Source organism: Nycticebus coucang, chromosome 9 (assembly GCF_027406575.1).
Source record: "Nycticebus coucang isolate mNycCou1 chromosome 9, mNycCou1.pri, whole genome shotgun sequence".
NCBI classification, from domain to species: domain Eukaryota; kingdom Metazoa; phylum Chordata; class Mammalia; order Primates; family Lorisidae; genus Nycticebus; species Nycticebus coucang.
The window spans coordinates 1,999,585-2,020,153 of record NC_069788.1 but is presented as its reverse complement, the minus strand read 5'-3'; the positions used below and the strand labels follow the sequence as shown (position 1 = coordinate 2,020,153).

The window sequence follows — 20,569 nt, the reverse complement described above, 5'->3', positions numbered from 1 at the left end:
TGGCTGCGGGTCTGTGAGCACAGGTCTGAGGGCCAGGACCGAGTTTCTGACCTATCAGCACGTCTTGCTCCGGGCCCCCCAACCCCCTCAGCTCAGTGGATGCTAAGGAAATGACACCCCCTTCTTCTCCGGGCCCACCCCAGCCGCTCTGCTAGGGGCGGGGATGAAGCAGGCGGGAGGGAAGGATGGGAGAGGGGCCTGCTGGACAGTGGTGGGGCGGAGACTTACGACTCTCCTAAATAGGACAAGTGGCCTTTTCTGGACAGATGGACACTGACCCACCCTCATGCTCTGGGATTGCCCCCTGTCCCCTCCTGGCCTGGAGGTGGCCCTCGAGCTTGAGGCCAGCACAGGACGGGTGGCCCTGGCGGCTGTGGGTCCAGGGATGGTCCGAGACCTGCTTTGGCTGGGCCGGGCAGCGGAGTCCCCCCTTCCGCCCCTTGGGCCGATGTCGGGGTCTCACAGCAGACTGGGGGCACCCCACCTCCTGTAGAGCATCTTATGACACTGTTTGAGGGGTTCTCTAGCACAGGGACAAGCGCTTCTGGCGAGCCCCCTCTGGGGCGGTCCTGGCTCCGCCCTTTCCCCTGAGTCCCCCCTTCCCGCCACTCTCCGGGCAGCGCCGCCTCCTCTGTTCTCCGCGCTGGCAGCTCCGGCCTCGGACCGACGGCTCCACGGGCTCCGGGCAGCCGCGCCCCACTCGCAGTCCCCCCACAACCCCGAGCGCGCAGCAGGTGGGGCGCCCAGGTGAGCAGAGCCCCAGGACCCCCGGGACGCCCGGGAGCGCGCGCAGCAGGTGGGGCGCACGGGTGAGCAGAGCCCCGGGACCCCCGGGACGCCCGGGAGCGCGCGCAGCAGGTGGGGCGCCCAGGTGAGCAGAGCCCCGGGACCCCCGGGACGCCCGGGAGCGCGCGCAGCAGGTGGGGCGCACGGGTGAGCAGAGCCCCGGGACTCCGGGAGCGTCTTTGAAGGGCTTTAACGACTGAGATTCAGCACCTTCCGTCCTCGGGGAACTCCCTTCCCACAGAGGCTGGATGAGCTGAGACTCCTGCGAGGTTTAATCCGAACAGCAACAGGGTTCGTGTTGGGAGAGAAACGGAATTCTTTCTACTTAAGCAGTACGGGGCGGGGGGCCTTTCCTTGTGCGATTATTAGCAGATGCCATTGACAAAGGTGTAACCCCATTCTTGGAAGGTCCTCTGGGCAGGTCGCTGTGACAGTTGCCTCAGAGTCCCTTCCTCTGTCACCTGGCCTCAGGGGTCAGGAGAGGAGCAGTGGGGCCGCTGAGAAAATGAGCAGGTGACACCAGGAGCCGTGGCGGCACCTTAAACCCCAGTGAAACTGGAGTGGGGCGGGGGCCACGAAGAGGAGCCGGTGGCCGGTGCTTCCCCCTCAGCTTTTCATGCCTTTGCCTCTGCTTTTGATAGTCTTGATTTTTTTTTTTTTTTCTACCAGGGCCGGGTTTGAACCCGCCACCCTCCATATATGGGGCCGGCGCCTTACCGACTGAGCCACAGGCGCCGCCCTAGTCTTGAATTTTTGATCAGAAGACATTTTAAAGATGTAAAAATATTCCCACCTGATTGCTCTCCACACCGTCATTGATTTGAAAAGAAACTGCTGGTTACATCTAAGTCACCCCAGTACACTTGTCTCTACAGAGGATTATAAAAGTCATAATTTGCTGCCTGGACAATTAGAATCTGCTTTATAATTAAGACAGAAAGTGAAATCCCAGCCACGTAAGGGTTTAGGCTTGAAAGTAATGGCCAGTCTTCCTATGGAATTTTATTCTTATTAGGAAATATCAGAGGAGTTCCCTTCCTGTGAGAACGAGTGGATGTGATTGCCTCCCCACTTTTCTTCCAGGCAGCTGGGAAACCTGTATGCTTTTAAGAATCTTTTATGTTGGGTGGCGCCTGTGGCTCAGTGAGTAGGGAGCTCAGCCCTAAATACCGAGGGTGGAGGGTTCAAACCCGGCCCCAGCCAAACTGCAAGAAAAAATAGCCAGGCGTTGTGGTGGGCGCCTGTAGTCCCCATTACTTGGGAGGCTGAGGCAAGAGAATTGCCTAAGCCCAAGACCTGGAGGTTGCTGTGAGCTGTGACGCCATAGCACTCTACTGAGGGCGGTAAAGTGAGACTGTCTCTACAAAAAAAAAAAGGGTCTTTTATCTTTTATGTTTTTAAACATGAAATTGTTAAGCACACGCTTGACACAGTACGTGTTATATGTTAAAATAAACAATTACTAGTGTAAGTTTCCCTACTGAATAAATTAGTTTTCTCTGCCCAATGTGCAAATATCCAACAAGAATATTGCATTTTATTTTATTTTTTTATGAGACAAGAGTCTCACTTTGTCACCCTCAGTAGAGTGCTGTGGTGTCACAGCTCACAGCAACCTCCAACTCCTGGGCTTAGCGCGATTCTCTTGCCTCAGCCTCCTGAGTAGCTGGGACTACAGGAGCCTGCCACAATGCCCGGCTATTTTTTGTTGCAGTTTGGCCGGGGCTGGGTTTGAACTTACCACTGTTGGTATATGGGGCCCGCACCCTACCCACTGAGCCACAGGTGCTGCCCCAAGAATATTGCATTTTAATAGGAGGACAAGGCTCAGAATTTTTGGAGGATGAAACTACCTTATCTTAGCACAGAGTTAACTTTGCAGATTAAAAATATGAGATGGAGAGGTTAGGAAACAGGTCAAATTAGTGGTATACAAGACAATTTTAAAGCTGCATATGGGTAAAATTGATGTATGACTAGTGAAAAACATTATGACCATGGATGATTTAAAGCCCGAAAAGTAGCAAGCCTTTATAAATATTCTTTACTTTCAAAGGCCAATTTGAAAAACATGTCTCCAGCCATACGCTGAGCACTTCATGAGGCTGGACAGGAAAGTGTTCCCTCGGGGGCTCCCGTAATACTGCCATTTGCTCCACATTGGATTTACACACAGCACATCCATTGGAGAATTGAGATGGGTATGTCTTGGAAAAATAGCTAAAAAATCAAAGGGGTTTTACTTTTTATTGTGATGAAAAACAGAAGTTGTGTGTTACTATAAAACAATCAACTGTGTAAGTCTACCATCTTCCTCTCCCTCAAGTACGGCCAAACTTTTAAAGCAGACATGAGTTTGCCTTCATTCTTGAAACTGAACTTGAAAATTGTGCTGAAGTATGCTATTTTGAATCTGGCTCACTGTCAGTGAACTCTCTTGCCATTTATTTTCAGCATAGAATCAGAGTAGAGCTTATCCTTTAGTAATGGATTATAAAGTATTTGATAAACATATGTAAACTATTTGGCAAGTTCAAGATTTTCCTAGTGTTGAATCGCGTTGCAGCACGTTTGGGGGACTATTTAGCAGTGCTGTGGGTCAGGGTGCAAGTGTGCTGGCGCTTCCCGACTGTTCTTGGAAAACCACCCGCCAAAAAATTGTCTGGCTGGAGACAGTATTATCAGCTCTCAGTTCATCAGGATGGGCTCAGTGGTCTGTAGGTGGGTTTTCTAAATGTAATAAATTCCATATGTGACAACTATTTTGTATATTATTATTAGCCAGTTAGACATTTCCTCCCCTATGGAATCCCACAAGTTAAAAAAAAATAACATCTATCTCACTGCTGGGTGAATGTAAACCATTTAAACGCCTGCTTAGATTTGCATTATTGGGCTAGCTTTGCCATCTAGTGGTAGTAACGTGGATAGCAGGCGCATTCCTACCCGGGAAAGACTAGGAATGATCATTGATGGGTAAATTACTGGTACTTGTGTTTTTTGGTTTGTGGTTTACTGCAGGACTTTACAGCTGAAAGAGATCTTAGATATTTTCTAGTCCAACTCAATAGTTAAGAAGGACCATCAAAGATTGTTTTTTAAATAAAGGCTTTGAAAGCTGGGGATGGTGGACACATCTGCAGTCTTAGCTGCTTGGGAGCCAGAGGTGGAAAGATCCCTTGAATCCAGGAGTTCAAGGTTGCAGTGAGGAATGGTCACCCCACTGTTCTCCAGATGGGGTGACAGATTAGAGGCCCTGCCTCTAAAAAGATTAAAAAAAAAAAAAAAAAGCTTTGAGCTGATGCATAGCAGGGTAAGCCCCAGGTGTGTGTTTGCTGATAACTACATTTATCAAAGTTATCAACCCTTGTTCCATTTCCTGTGTTTCTCTAGAATTACTACTACTTTACCACCATGAAGTGGTATCACCATCTTCTGATTTTAGTTTTAAAACTGCATGTCAAATTTTCCTTAAAAAGAACTTCATTGATGTTTTAAGTCCCACGAAGCTCTCTTTTCCACTTTATATCACTCTCACAATTTCTTTCTTTCTAAACACCCAACACATACAATTTAATTCTATTTCATTGTTTGAGTCACTGTTTCTCTCCGTTGCCTGGGGCTAGAGTGCAGTGGTGTCACAGTGCAGACAATTTCAGGAACTAGATTCTCACTTTTACAATCACCCATTTCCACTGTAATAAATCATTAAAAATATAGTGTCTAACAACAACACAAATTTATTATCTTACCCACCTGGAGTTCAGAAGTCTGAAGTGGGTCAGTAGGACTATTCCTGTGGAAGTTCCAGGAGAGAACTGTTCCTTACCTTTGGTGGCAGTAGAAGCCGCCCACCCTTAGACTGGTGGCTCTGCGTCACTCCGACCTCCGTTCTTGTTCACAGTTCTCTCACTCTTAACCCGCTGGCCCGCGATTCCATTGGACCCACCTGGATAACGCAAGCTTCCCTCCTCATTTCAAAATCCCTAAGCTAATCACATTAGCACAGTCTCTTTCACTGTGTAAGAAACATACTCACAGGTTCTGGGGATGAGCATGTGGATAATTTTGGGAGGCGTGGGCTGCTATGGGCCTGTCATGTGGTGAGGATCAGGTGGGAAGGGAAGTCTGGGAGGGTGCCATGTGGTGAGGGACAGGCGGGGAGGGAGGCCTGGGCTGGTGCCACGTGGTGAGGGCTGGAAGGGTGGCCTGAGCTGGTGTGGGCCTGCTGCGTGGTGAGGGACAGGTGAAGAGGGAGGCCTAGGCTGGTGCCTGCTGCCTGGTGAGGGAAACTGCTGGGTCCAGATCCTTGCTAGGGAGTCAGCATCTCCTTTTCATCCATGTACAGAAGAAATATTTAATTTGAAGTATTTTTAATATATTGGCCAACCATCTGATCTGCCCTGCCTAATCTAGACTATAAACTTCCCAAGTTAAAAATAAAAACAGAAAACAAAAGAGGGGCTGAACCTCAAGAGCATAACTCTGTCACGTCATAGTAAACTTCTGTACACTCCAGATGTGCGCTCCCCAGCCCTGGGCTGCAGACAGCTGCTGGTCTGTGGCCTTTCAGGAACTGGGGCACACAGCAGGGGTGAGCAGCACGGCTTCAGTGAGCCAAGCTTCATCTGTATTTACAGCTGCTCTGGTCACTCCCACCACTGCCTGAGTTCCAGCTCCTGCCACATCAGATTCTCACAGGAGCGTGAGCCCGACTGCACACCGCTGTGCACTCCTTATGAGAATCTAACGCCCTTCCTTACCAGTCCATGGAAGAATTGTCTTCCAATTGAAACCAGTTCCTGGTGCCAGAAGGTGGGGGACTGCTGCTCTAGAGAGACTCATTCAAAAGTTAGGTTTTTCTTTCACTGTAATTCACTCTCTTAGAGTAACTATTTTGACATCAACTCTTGTCTTTTTAGGCTGTGGGTCTGATACAGTTCCAGAATTCCTAATGTAGATCCAGGCTATAAATAAGATGTAGAAATACAACTTAAGTCTTTTGTGGCTGGGTGATGTTTAATCATACTCAAGTTTAACAGCAATGAAAAAGATATACAACAGAGCCACTGATATTCATAGACATGCGTAATTAGGAAAGCATTCATTTGGGAAGTTTCTAAAATGAAGCTCTCCTTGAACAAAGAAACAAGGAAAAGCAGAATTTTAGAGTGAGTTGGAAAGTATCTTAAAATAAAAATATTTGACTGTAAAACTGACTTTTTAGAAAACTACAAGTTCTCTCATTTTGGCTTATATGATGGCCTATTTTAAAGTGTTACTAGTTCACCCACTAAGGTAGAACATTAATTGTAAAATCCATACGTGTACTATGCCCTGAGCTCGGTAGGAATTCTTTGCAGGTATCACCTCATTTAATCTCCCGGTGGACATTAGGAGTGGGAGATTAGCCTTGTCCCTACTTTGCAGATGAGGAAGGAACAGGCCACGAGCTGCATGTGGCCGTGTGAGGAGAGCCTGGAAGTGGAGCCTGAGTCTTCTCCCTCCCTGGTCTGTACCTATGGCCCCAACCCTAGTCCGTATATACATATTCTGAAAGCTGTCAGCAGCACAGTTCTAAGAAATTGTAAATAAACAACAAGAGGGTGGAAACAGTGAGCTGTCTCCTGTGGGGGTGTGTAGCCACTTCTGTTAGCATACATGTTAATGCACACACTGGGATGACGTCTGTAGGTCCATCCACAGAGCAGATGTTTTCGCTGTGGATGAACCTCATCTCTCTTCATGAGCCCCCGGGACCAGCTGTGTGTGTGTGCTGATCCCTCCCCGCTGTCTGTCTTCACGACCCTCCCCACCCCGGACTAGCTGTGCGTGTGCTGACCCCCGCTGGGGAGTGAGGGCTGCCACTGTACTTCTGCTAACCAGAATCGGAATTCGAAGTCCCAAATCCAAGGCATTTGGACCTTGACAGTGAAGGTCACAATTATAATGGAAGATGGGAAAAAGCAGGGGCTGGAGGGAGAAAAGGACTTCAGAGCTTTCAAAATGTCACTGCTGGCGCCCCACCAGCTGGGCCTCTGTCCCCTTAGGTGGGCTAGTGAGAGCTTTGGGATGAAGGGCGTGTGTGGACGGATGGTCCTTTATTGTTGCATTGACATTTTACCACAAGACAAACTTAGATTTTCCAAAAGAAAGTGCCCTTAAGCATTTGTCCAATTTTAAATTACAGGGCAAATTAGACAGGCTGACTAAACTGTGTCCTCTTATTACTGGGATTCTGAGGCTGCATTATCCAGCTCTGCCCTGCCCAGGACCAAGGAAAGATGTGGGCAAGGCTGGTCTCGCAGTGGTGCCCGAGACAGAGCTCCCTCAAAGGACAGGGCTTCAGAGACAAGCAGCTGTCACTAGAAAGCCAGGTCAGCCATTGTCCCCAGCAAGGCTGCCTTCCTGCCTTTGGGGTGAGGCTCAAGCTGCTGCACCAGGGCCTCAGGCACCACCGAGGATCAGGGACATCACAGTAGGGAGACCCCCCACCTTCCTTAGGAGAGTGTCTATCAGTAGGCTCAAGCTGGACAAATGAGCATTTTCAAAGAGCTCCAAGGGGACACCAGTGCTCCTGGTCAGGGATCTGAGACCCAGAGGTCCAGTGTTCCTTTGGTGAGCAACCAAGATTTGGGCTCTGAGCCACCATTCTCACCTGCTGTGAGAATGTTCACCTGAGTACACACTTGGTGGGAAATCAGGCCTATGTCACTGGTATTATCATTTGGCTTAAAAGGTACTGATGGTACTGACAATTTCCAAAGTATTGGCTGAGGTCTCTGACTAGAATAACAGATTTAAAAATTAGTGGGAGGCTCAGCACCCGTAGGTCAGTGGTTAGGGCACCGGCCACATGGACCGGAGTTGGGGGTAAGAACCTGGCCAGGGCCTGCTGGACAACAATGACAACAACAACAACAACAACAATTAGCCAAGAATTGTGGCGGGTGCCTGTAGTCCCAGCTACTTGGGAGGCTGAGCAAGAGAATCGCTTAAGCCCAAGAGTTTGAGGTTGCTGTGAGCTGTGACGCTACGGCACTCTACCGAGGGTGACATCGTAAGATTCTGTCGCAAAAAATAAATAAAAATTAGTGTGAGAGATAAGCATCCAAAAATGAAATTATACTTGAATACAATTCAATTCCAATGGGGCTTTTCCTCCCCTCCCCTCTCCTTTCCTTTTTTTTTTGTTTTAGAGATGGGGTCTCACTCTTTCACCCAGGCTGGAGTGTAGTGGGAGGATCATAGCTCACTACAGCCTTGAATCCTGGGCTCAGGTGATCCTCTCCCCTCAGGCTCGTGAGTCACTGGGACTAACAGGCGTGCACCACACTTGACTTGATTTGGCTTTCTTAAAAGTCTGCGCGGTGGCTCACGCCTGTAATCCCAGCACTGTGGGAGGCTGAGGGACATCACAGTGGACATCACGACATCACATCGCTTGAGCTCAGAAGTTCGTGACTCGCCTGAGTGACAGTGAGACCCCAACTCAAGAAAAAAATGGAAAAACCCAGCCGGGCGCCGTGCTGAGTTTCCCAGCTGAGTAATCCCAGCAGCTTCCGGAGGCTGAGGCAGCGGGGTGCCCGCAGCCCGAGGCTGAGTTTGTGGTGACCTACCACGCCCACTGCACTCTGCTCAGGGGCATAGGGTGGGACCCTGTCTCAACAACAACAACAAAAGATGTCTGGCTACAGATATTATCGCAAGGGGCACATGTGTTATGGAGTACAGAAATTCTGTTTGACATCTGTATCCTAGTTCGATGATATGTATAGTAAAATATTGTCATGTTATTTATCACTTAATATTTACATTCTGTCTTTCTGATCCCTAAGTAGCTAAAAAGTTGCAAGACTAAATTAAATAATACAGGAAAAAAAAAACACCCAGGGGAAATAATACCACTATTTAGACATGCACAATTTTACCTGGGGAAGCCTTGACCTGGTGATCACCCTCAGGTCGTTAGATCAGGTGTCACACAGAGTGAGCGTCTACACAGGTGGCTACACAGGTGGGATTTAAAGTAGTGTGCAATTTAAAACTGTACGTGAACTTTATGGTCACCTGTCTCCTGATGTGGGTCTTCAATAAGATCATATATTATTACTATTTTTTTTAAGAACTCTTTTTTTTTTTGAGACAGAGCCTCAAGCTGTCACCCTGCGTAGAGTGCTGTGGCATCACAGCTCACAACAACCTCCAACTGCTGGGCTTAAGCGATTCTCTTGCCTCGGACTCCCAAATAGCTGGGACTACAGGTGCCCACCACAACACCCGGCTAGTTTTTGGTTGTAGTTGTCATTGTCGTTTGGCAGGTCCAGGCTGGATTCAAACCCTCTAGCTTAAAATGGTGCCTTAGCCACTTGAGCCCAAGACTTGGAAGTTGCTGTGAGCTACGATGCCACAGTACTCTACCCAGGGCAACAGCTGTCTCAAAAAAAAAAAAAAAGAAATATATATATATATATATATAGTCAAGAACATATATATAGTCAAGAACATAATTTTTCATCTTGGGAACTACAATATCAAGGGCTCAGTATTGTTACCACATTATGAGACTTTTTCATTCCAATTAAATAAAAATAATGAAATGTTCTTTGTGAAAATTGCATAGAAGATGAAAGAAACCATTAATATAATTACTGCTTTGTATAAATTCAAATTTGCAGTGGTGATGTTTAGAAGATATTGTGACATGAGTGCAGGCTTTCCCCTGAAATATGTACTTGTATTGATTTTTAAAAACAATATCAACACTATCTACAGAAGAATACTTTCCTTAAAATAAAAGGAATTACTAGCTTTTTAGCAAGCACTACAGTCTAATTTTAATCAGAATCACCATTACCCAGCATACAAGTATGAGCAGATGAAAAAATGAAAACTGCAATACTTGTATATAATTTTGTTGATACCAAGTCACGATAAAGATTATTCTAAACTTGGGCGGCGCCTGTGGCTCAGTTGGTAAGGCGCCGGCCCCATATACCAAGGGTGGCGGGTTCAAACCCAGCCCCGGCCAAACTGCAACAAAAAATAGCCGGGTGTTGTGGCGGGCGCCTGTAGTCCCAGCTACTCGGGAGGTTGAGGCAAGAGAATCGCTTAAGCCCCAGGAGTTGGAGGTTGCTGTGAGCTGTGCGAGGCCACAGCACTCTACCGAGGGCCATAAAGTGAGACTCTGTCTCTACAAAAAAAAAAAAAAAAAGATTATTCTAAACTTGCTTAATATTCTCAAATGTATAATGGCTCAAATTAATTATGTCATGTTACAGTGGATACATCATGCTTAAACAATACATAGGTTAATGTAGTATACATTTTTGTTTTAATAAAAGAATGTTACTCTTTTGTTAATAAAATCGTGCACTTGGATATGTTGAAATAAACTCCCACATCCAGGAATGCTGTTTTCAACTCTGCGTCCCAGCCGACCGTGGCCTGTGTGCACCCAGGCTGCTGCTGCTGCAAATATCCTGCATTCACTTTATCCCTGCAAAGAATTCCTGTTGGAAAGCATCGAGTGAAGATATTATAGGAATAATCTAACCTTGAATTGCTTCTGCTTTACACAAAGTACAAATCACTTACTAAGCCTTCATATTTTAACTACTAGTAAAAAATATTTTTAACTATCAGAGCAGAGCTGACCAATAATGCTGACACGTGTGAAACTGCTCTCCAAAGAGGGCCACCACTACCTGCACCTCAGGCCATGCCTGATGAACACCACTCTTCCTAAATAGATCCCCCCACATGCCAAAGAGCCCCCAGAAGAGAAGAGGGCTGGAAGATGTGAGGTATGAGGTACTGTGTAACTTACCAAGTACTGGCCTCTCTAACAGTACCTAACAACACAGAAGCACCACTTGCGGGGCATGAGACCTGTGATGAGAAGGGACTACACTCCAATCACTATCACGTTTTCCCAGGGACCAACCTGGAACCACAGCCTGTGCTCCATAGATTCCTACAACTACCTCTAATGTACAGTGAAAGCCCACCACAAAATTATTTTGTATGTTGCTTTGCTTAGACTGTGAACCCTAATTTTTTTTTCTTTGGTTTTTGGCCGGGGCTAGGTTTGAACCTGCCACCTCTGGCATATGGGACCGGCGCCCTACTCCATGAGCCACAGGCGCCACCTCTTTTTTTTTTTGAGACAGTCTCACTCTGTGCCCTGGGTAGAGTGCTGTGGCATCGTAGCTCACAGCAACCTCAACGTCTTGGGCTCAGGAGATCCTCTTGTCTCAGCCTCCCGCGTAGCTGGGACTACAGGTGCCCGCCACAACTCCTGCCTAGTTTTTCTATTTTTAGTAGAAAAACTTGTGTGCTCAGGCGGGTCTCAAACTTCTGAGCTCAGGTGATCCATTCACCTCAGCCTCCCAGAGTGCTGGGATTACCTGTGTGAGCTACTGTGCCCGGCTCCCCAGCTCACAAGTTTGTTAAGTGCATCTTTCTCACTTTGGCATAGAATGGCCTGCGCTGGACTTCCTATGACCAGAGGTCCCATAAAAATTAAAGCAGACCAATAGCAGACTGACCCGTTTATTCATAAGACCTCTGGTTTTAGACCATTATCCAGTGATTTGCAGGGACCATCACATCAGCTTGGGCTGTAAACCCTGGACAACACACAACTTCCACAAAACAACATGTCCTGAGCTCTGTGCTAGACATTTGCACAGCAGAGGCAAGGAATTTACATGATCCCTGCTTTTAAGGAGCCAAGCGTGAGGACAGTCAGCTGGACATCTGCTGTCTTTATTTCAAAATCATTTGGAAATAAGGTTGTAGGAGATCCAGGGAGGAGGGGGACGTGGCTTAGGCCACAGAGTGACCCAGTTTTCTGCAGCCCCTGGCACTGGGCTGTTAGGGTAGGGAGATGGAGAAGGCCAGTGGGGGTGGGACAGGGGAGGCTAGGGAAAAACAATCTTCTGAACTTGGAGTCTGAAGAAGCCGGCTTAGTTATCTAACATCAGTTAACTCGTCTCGCTTGCGTGATGGTGCACTGAGGACCCAAGGCCTCCAGGAATGGTAAGTAACACTTAAAAAGCCACCATTGTAACTTCTCTTTCTTTGTTTTTAAGGACAAAATAGAAGACCAAAATGGGAAATCTGCTGTTTTGGCTGTTTTTTTTCACCCCTGGGTGGGCTCTCCCTGATGGGTCTGACACGGAAGAGGATCTCAGGTGGCACTTGAGTAAAGTGCCCCGGATCGTCAGTGACCAGACCGTCCAGCTGCCCAGCCCCACCTTCCAGGCGGACGCGTGGGCGGCGGTGTCCAGAGCGTGTGGCCTCGCGAGCCAGCAGGAGCTCGGGGCTCGCAGCCTCTCGGAGCTGGAGGATCACCTATCCTACGAGACGGTCTTCGAGAATGGCACCCGGACCTTGACCAGGGTGAAGGTCGAAGGCCTGGCCCCAGAAGGGGCTCGGAACGCCAGCAGCGGGCGCGCGCCGGCCCGGAGGCGGCGGCAGGTGTTCGGGACTGACAGCAGGTTCAGCATCGTGGACCGAAGGTTCTCGACCAGCTTCCCGTTCGGCAGCGCCGTAAAGCTGTCAACGGGCTGCAGCGGCATCCTGGTGTCCCCCCAGCACGTGCTGACCGCGGCCCACTGCGTGCACGACGGGCAGGACTACGTCCGCGGGGGCCGGAGGCTCCGGGTCGGGGTGCTCAGGGCGAGGGCCCGGGGCGCCGGCAGGAGGCGGCGGGGTCCCCGGAGGAGCGGGAGCGAGGCCGGGGACGACCGCGCGGGGGCGCTGCGGGCCGCGGGCCGGGGAGGGCGCAGGCGCAGGGCGCAGGCCCGGGGCGCCGCCTTCCAGTGGACGCGGGTGGCGAGCACGCAGGTGCCGCGCGGCTGGGCGCGGGCGGGCGGCGCGGCCCCGGGGCTGGACTTCGACTACGCGCTGCTGCAGCTGCGGCGCGCGCGCGGCCGGCGCCACATGGAGCTGGGCGTGAGCCCGGCCGCGGCGCGGCTGCCCGGCGGCATGATCCACTTCTCGGGCTTCGACCGCGACAGGGACGGCCAGCTCGTCTACCGCTTCTGCAGCGTGTCCGACGCGGCCGGCGACTTCCTCTACCAGCACTGCGACGCCGAGGCGGGCTCGGCGGGCGCCGGCGTCTACCTGCGCCTGCGGGACCCGGACGGCAAGACCTGGCGGCGCAAAGTCATCGCCGTGTACTCGGGTCCCCAGCAGGTGCGCGTGCGCGGCGTCGCCCGGGACTACAACGTGGCGGTGCGCGTCACGCCGCTCAAGTTCGCGCAGATCTGCCGCTGGGTGGGCGGCGACGACGCGCGCTGTGCCTACGGCTGACCCCGCGGGCAGCGCGGGGACGGCGGATCTGGGGATGGCCGCGCCGCGGCGGCTTCCCGGGACGAGCCTGCACCCGCCACCCCGAACCCTGCCCGTAGCATTCAACGTTTTTACAAATGCATTGTTTCCAAAATTAGAAGATTTTCATATCTTTAAAAACGTGTAGGTGCCGATACTGAAAGCAGGTGGTACTTTGGTGCCGAGGACGTGCTCTTCTTGGGTGTCAGGAATGGGGAAAGTTTCGTTTCCTTCTGCTTTCTTAAAAATTAGACCCTTTAAAACTGCCACCCGGTGCTAGAAATGGACGTATTGTCAGGGCCCGACTCTGCGAAGAATCTAGGGGGCGCCAGTCGTATTAAATGTGAAGGTGCACGAGCAGAGACAGGTGTTGACACAGGGTCAGCCCCGGCCGCCTACTCCGAGGCCTCGTGCCCCTGGTGTTTATGTCTTAGGGGTCTGAGAAATCTAGTGGGGTTTTTTTTTTTAATTTTCAAAAATAAAGCAGAAGAAACAGCAAGCTTTATAAACAAAACCATTAACTATTTTACTGCCTTGAGGAATAGCAATATGCAGTGTGTTTTATTTTAAAATAGGTAAAATACTTTGTTCTATGAAATGAACCTAGTTTAGAAATAGGGAAGCTGGGACATTTGGGGATCTTAACTGTCTTTTTTACTTAAAATGTATGCATAGGAAATGATCCTGTATTCAAAACATCGTTTTGTGGTATACTTTCTATTATGTGCGAGGTGCCGTATTTTTTGGACAAGGAATTCCATAATCGATAACTTTTTCTGCTTGAGAAAGTTCAGCTTTCTTCACTAAGGCCATAGGCATGTTATTTTGGGGACTTCTCCAATTAGTAGTTTTAGATATATTCTTTTCTAAAAATGAATATAGTTTACAAATATTGAGTTTTTAAAGAAGATTCTGGTTATTTTCCTGGGTGACTCTGGCCACGCAGCATGAGCCGTGTTTGCCCTGGGAGAAAACACGGACAGGCACCAGTGTGGACAGACAGGTGCCGATGACCCTAAGGGGGGCAGTTTGGGGCGTTGTGTTTGAAGAGTTCCAGTGATCCATCAATCAAGGCACCCTAAAATTCGGAACTGCAGGCTGATTTCTAGTGTGCTCTTTCTGGAAGTTTCTTGGGCCACATTCTCTTTTCCCATGATACACTCAAATCCCTGATTCTACTAGGATTCAAATTTATTTTACTTATTACTATTTTTTAATAGTGGGGAACTACATTCTTGACTAGCATGCAAAGGGGTATTTGAGTATATTATGATAAATGATTTTATAAGTGGCGTCCAAAATAGCTGAACTTCAAAGCAAATGTTCATTTTTAAATAATGTGAACCTGTTAAAAATCATTTAATAAAGAGATCGTATTGTCACATTTCAATCCCTATCTTACTAATAGTCAAACTTGTATTTATGTTACCGACATACTGTACATATATTCATACACTGATGAGTGTGTGTGCTCTCAGGCGTGGCACAGGGAAGAGGAATGCTTTGAAAACAGAAAGTTGCCTGTGGCCAGTGTCTTTTTCTTTGGCTGGGGCTGGGTTTGAACCCGCCACCTCCAGTGTTTTCAACCTTTCTTATCTCACAGCTAGAACACATCTGATCTCACACTAGAACCTCTAGTTAAACTTCCATGGCCCACGTAAATTATGTTGATCCTCCTGCCCCCCCAAAAGAGTAAAAAATACATACTTACTATGCTTTGAACTTGTTTCAAAAATAATTTAACTGATCTTTAAACATTTTGCGGCACCTCTGAGATCCTCTGGCCTGTTGAAAAATCTCTGCTCTCATCTTTTGCTCAGCCCAGTTCCTGCTTGTTTTTCTTATTCCTCTCTATAGGCTACACTTACTTTCATCAGTAATTTGTAAGACACCACACCATTAACATTTCACCGATCTAGAATTTCCTTTTCTGATAATTTCAAGTCTCTAAAATACAACAAAAATGTTGAGTAAAAAATCGTGTCTTCTGAATAACCAAAATAGGCACCACAAAATTATTTTTACTCTGAAAATAATCTTAACAAGTGTAGTTATCTGCTCTCTCAAAGTAAAATTAGAGGCTGCTGCTGAGACAAGCCCAGGGCAGTCCCAGAGCAGGGGGGTGGGCATAGACAGGGGACTGAGCTGCTGACCAGAGGACACGTGTACCGGGAAATAAATAAGCCCTGTAGGGAAGAGCAGCTCATGTGCTCTCACTGGTGTGTGGGAGCTGAACAGGAAAAACAGCTGATCTCCTGGAGTCAGAGGGTGGAGGGATGGTTCCCAGAGGCTGGGAAGGGAAGTGGGGAGGGGATGAAGAGGGGGTGGTTAATGGTGTAAAATATAATAATATATGTAATGATACATAACTATATTAATAGCTAATATAATTAGAAGGAACAATATTTGATAGCACAACCAAGTGACTATAATCAACAAGTTAGAGCATACTATAAAATTACTAGAAGAGCAGAATTTGAATGTTCCTCACACAAAGACATGATTAATGCTGGAGGTGATGGATACCCAATTACCCTGATTTGATTAATTCACTTTGTATATCTGTATCAAAATATTACATGTGACCTTTAAAGATAAACAACTATTATGTACCCATAATAATTAAAAATAAAACATTAAGGAAAATGGAATCATACAATATGAAAAAAATTACAGGTATGCAAAAACTACAAAATTACATTAATAGTAGTTTGGAGCTTCTGAGTTTGAGCAAGTCCTCTATAAACTATACCAGCCTGTGAGGGCATACCAATCTGTTATGTTTGTATGATGACTGGATAAGCAATACAAAATTATGCTCAATAAGAGTTCTGGAAGGCATTATAGGAACGTTTTTGTCAAAAAAGCTAACCATTTTTTTTTAAAATAGCCTTGTTTAAAATAAGAGAAAAGTGAACAGAATTAACATGGTTTGCACTCAAATGAAATTCTATGCCCAAAAGTTAAGAAATATAATCCTTCCTAAATATTTTACTAAGCCCGTCGAATTCTTAACAGTTAAAATATATTTGAGTGTTTTGAAGGCTGATGTGTTAATGAAAGTTCAGACAGCTGTGTTCAATTTTCGCACACACAGCACTATGACACAGACACAGCAAATCTGGTCTAATAAGAAAAAATGAAGCCTGCAGAATACAGCAGACTGCCCTGTGCGGAGAAAGTGTTGCCTAGATGGAAGGCAGCCGTCACTGTCATTATTAATGGTACTGTGAGACTGTAAAGATGACCCAATAGTTGCATGTAATAAAGAAGTTGCATTCTGTTTTGTCTTAAATTTGTGAAATAAAGGCTCAACTTTCCTAAAAGCAGAGCTCAGGTGTCCCTGAAGACCTGAATGAGTGCTGCTGGGCACACCGGAGGGCTGGTGTGATGCACAGCCTTTTTCTGAAAGGACTACCCCCTCCTGCTCACCCTCCCCTTCCTCTCAAAGTCCCAGCTTCCTGGGCTTTGTGGTGTGGGTACAACACAGTAGTTCTCTAAGAACTGTCCGTGAGAAGCAATTCGCAGAATACTAAGAGTCTCCGGAAAGCAAGGGGGAGAAGCCTCTCTCTGGAATTCTCTGGTGAGAATTCCCTCACCAACCCTTCACCCCCCATTAAGTGACTGGAATCAAGAGTTTGCTATTTTTGCTTTCCTTGGAATGTAAACCACTGCCATGACCAGACTCTAGATCACAAAGCCATGTAAATATCAAGGTAGAAGAGAAGAAAACATATACTAGTATGCACCAAAGAAGATAGAAGGCCATATATTTTTCCACTTTAAACTTACCATAAATGGATTATTTAAAAGAATCTACAAAAGATTGTAGTTAACAATCTTAGGACTTTTTTTTTTGAGACAGAGTCTCAAGCTGTCACCCTGGGTAGAGTGCTGTGGCATCACAGCCTTACAGCAACCTCCAAATCTTGGGCTTAAGAGATTATCTTGCCTCAGTCTCCCAAGCAGCTGGGACTGCAGGTGCCCACCACAACACCCAGCTATTTTTTGTTGCAGTTGTCATTGTTGTTTAGCTGGCCTGGGCCAGGTTTGAACGCACCAGACTTGGTGCATGTAGCTGGCGCTGTAACCACTGTGCCACGGGCGCCGAGCCGAGGTCAAAGTTATTTTTATTATAACGTGGTGAGGTTAAACTGTTTTCATGATAATTCTAAGACGGCCATTTTCTCCCACGTGTGCTGTGGAATTTTCTAGCACCTACCTGACATGGCCTGTTGTAAGTCTGAATGCAGAAGCCGATTTCTGTTAAGTCCAATGCTAAAGAGATATTTAAAAAGTGGCAAAACAGTACCACTCTCCTAAATTATTTCTTTTGAAATTGTAATTTTTCATGAAAATATTTTATTTTAATATATATGATGGTGTTAATATTTCTACTTTTAAATAAACACGTTTCTCAAGTTTTAATTTCTAACCCAGTAAATACTGAGATGTACCAACAGAAACATAAACTTTTAGGGTCCTCAAGAGATCCTAAGAGGTAAAAAGGATCTTGAGACCAAACAGCTTGAAAATGTCTGCTTTGCAAATAAATTACAGAACAGCAGCGTTGACCATGTATGTCACACGTGGCGATCAGTTCAGAAAGTTAAATTAACTCGAGAGAGTAGCTAAGGTGGGTGCTTCGCCCTAAATCGCACACACCTGTTCCTGGTACCTGCCTCCATTCACAGGGGAGATCTGAGTAACAACAGAGGCAGAAATGGGACCCGCTGCTCTCGAGGGTATGAGAAACAGAAATTTCTTTAAAGCCCAAGAAGATTAACTACAAACTGTGTTGCCTAAAAAATACAAGCCAGTGTGACTCTTGCGGTAACATCAACACCCATTCTGACTTTCAACAAGGGCTTCTGCACAAAACCCAGGTAAGTCCCGCTGCGAGACCAGGCCTTTCCCTCCAGCAGAGATGTGGGGTGAGCAGCTACAGGTGCACGTTAAGGAGCAGAAAGAGGCCTTTGCACAATTTATCTTTCTACGAATCCAGTTCTCATTTCTCTTTTCATATCCTCGTCTCCTCTTCTGAATCTGATGACTCCTCCTCTAAATCTTTAGTCTTTATTTCCTTTTAAAAGTGCAATAAGTAACATAGATAAAAGTAGACAGTTTGATGCTGAGAGAACCACCCTTGCAATCGTGACATATATAAAGAGATTTAAATCTTCAAGATGCTTTTTTTTTTGAGACAGAGTGGTACTTTGTTGCCCTCGGTAGAGTGCTGTGGCATCACAGCTCACAGCAACCTCAGACTCTTGGGCTCAAGCAATTCTCTTGTCTCAGCCTCCTGAGTAGCTGGGACTACAGGCACCTGCCACAACACCCGGCTATTTTTAGAGACAAGATCTTGCTCTGGCTCAGGCTGGTCTTGAAACTGTCAGCTCAGGCAATCCACCTACCTTGGCCTTTCAGAGTGCTAGGATTACAGGCGTGAGCCACCGTGATCAGCCCTTCCTGCATTTCAGTTAACTACCTTCTGAGCAGCTCACAGCAACCTCAAACTCCTGGGCTTGAAGATCCTCTTGCCTCAGACTCCCAAGTAGTTGGGACTACAGGCGGCTGCCACAAAGCATGGCTATTTTTAGAGACAGGGTCTCGCTCTTGCTCAGGCTGGTCTGGAACTCCCAAGCTCAAGGAAACCACCCACCTGGGCCCCCCAGAGTGCTGGGATTACAGGTGTGAGCCACCACACCTGCCCACAATGGGGTTTTAATTGGTGTGAGTTCTTCTATTACAATGAGCTGACAAAGAGGTATTTGTAATAATATTAAAGCCCAGATAAAACAGAACCACTCCAGGATCCCATCCAGCAATCCTGCTTCTGGATATATAGCAAAAGGATTTGAAATCAGTATGTTGAACAGATACCTGCGCCTACGCGCTGCGGCACTCACTGGACCCAACAGACCGGTGTGGACTCACCCCAGGGACTGTCAGGGAATGAAGGGCTAAGGGCCGCCTAGAGTGCACATACTTGGCCAGGAAGGGGTTCTTTTTCGTGACCACATGGGTGAACCCAGAAGGCCATATGACAGGCACAGAAGGACAAACACTGCTGAGTACAGGGGATCTAAAATCGTCAAGTTCACAGAAGTAGAGGGTCGACTGTGGCTGCAGGGGCTGGGCAGGGTCAGGACAGGTGCAATGTTTCAGCTGGATGGGAGGAAAGTCCTGAGATCTACCGGGAAGCACAGTTACTCACAGTGTATTGCAAATTTCAAAGTTGCTACGAGTAAATTTTTTTTTGCTTTTAATTAATTTTTAAAATCAACAAAACGTATGACATATAGTGTGATATTTTGAAATATACATACACTATGAAATGGCTAAATTGAGCCAATTAATGTATTACTTCACATACTTGCCAAAGGAGAGGAAGTTTCAAATGTTCTCATTTGTAAGAAACGGCCAGTCCGTGAGGTAGTATAATAGCCTGATTTAACTACTATCCCACGTTGTAGACATATATCATCACATCCCATTGTGCCCCACAAACATAAACAGTTATAATTTATAAATTAGAAGTAAAAAACAAAGAGACTCTCATAACTTCTGACAATAAATGCACTGTGTGAGTTATTCTCTAGTGAGGAGGATGGGAGCCCAGCCGCACCCAGGCCAGGACACCAAGGACTAAGTGCTGTGCTCATCCGGGGACATCTGCTCACAAGGCACCTGCTGGGTGGGCTGGCTGCTGATTATGATACGATATGTTAAGTGCTGAAGACCCATGAAGGCTATGCTCTAAGAGAGGGTGGGAGACAGGACGTGCCTGCAGGGGAAGGGTTGGTACTTTCAGGCAGAGGGCCCCGTGTGGGCCAGCACAGTGTCTGGCACCCCCTGCAGTGGGCAGTTGGTGTGGTCACGCACTGGACAGTGTGGGCACAGCCCACTATCTGATTTAAAAATGATGATCTGGCAGCTTCACCTATTAAGAATTGAATGGGCTGTTCAATGCAGGAAAAAAAACTTAAAAAGTGCAACAATAGGCTTGGCGCCTGTGGCTCAAGCTGCTAAGGCGCCAGCCACATACACGTGAGCTGGTGGGTTCAAATCCAGCCTGGGCCCGCCAAACAACAATGACGGCTGTAACCAAAAAATAGCCAGGCATTGTGGCGGGTGCCTGTAGTTCCAGCTACTTGGGAGGCAGAGGCAGGAGAATCTCTTGAGCCCAGGAGTTGGAGGTTGGCGTGAATTGTGATGCCACGGCACTCTACCCAGAGAGACAGCTTGAGGCTCTGTCTCAAAATAAATAAATAAATAAAATAATAAAATAGTACAATAGTAAACTTAAAATTATTTACAATCCAAAATACAATATTCATATTACAATATGCCTGTAAAGTAATGTATTATCAAAATGTAACCTATAAAATTCATATATTCAGATACTAGCTTCTGAAAGTTCTTAGGATACAAATCCTGGGTA

The 20,569-nt window shown here is 47.0% G+C and overlaps 1 protein-coding gene across 1 annotated transcript; it reads left to right on the top strand.

Moving 5' to 3' along the window:
* The first annotated feature begins 623 nt into the window (after positions 1–623).
* Positions 624–14,487, top strand: PRSS35 (serine protease 35). Its single transcript, XM_053602715.1, has 2 exons — positions 624–747; positions 11,883–14,487. Exon 2 carries the CDS (start codon positions 11,902–11,904, stop codon positions 13,105–13,107), a length of 1,206 nt encoding a protein of 401 aa, XP_053458690.1. The 5' UTR covers positions 624–747; positions 11,883–11,901; the 3' UTR covers positions 13,108–14,487.
* Positions 14,488–20,569: the final 6,082 nt, after the last annotated feature.

What these genes read in the sequence shown, in the direction of transcription:
- PRSS35 (XM_053602715.1), top strand. Translation starts at nt 11,902, where the DNA reads ATGGGAAATCTGCTGTTTTGGCTGTTTTTTTTCACCCCTGGGTGGGCT.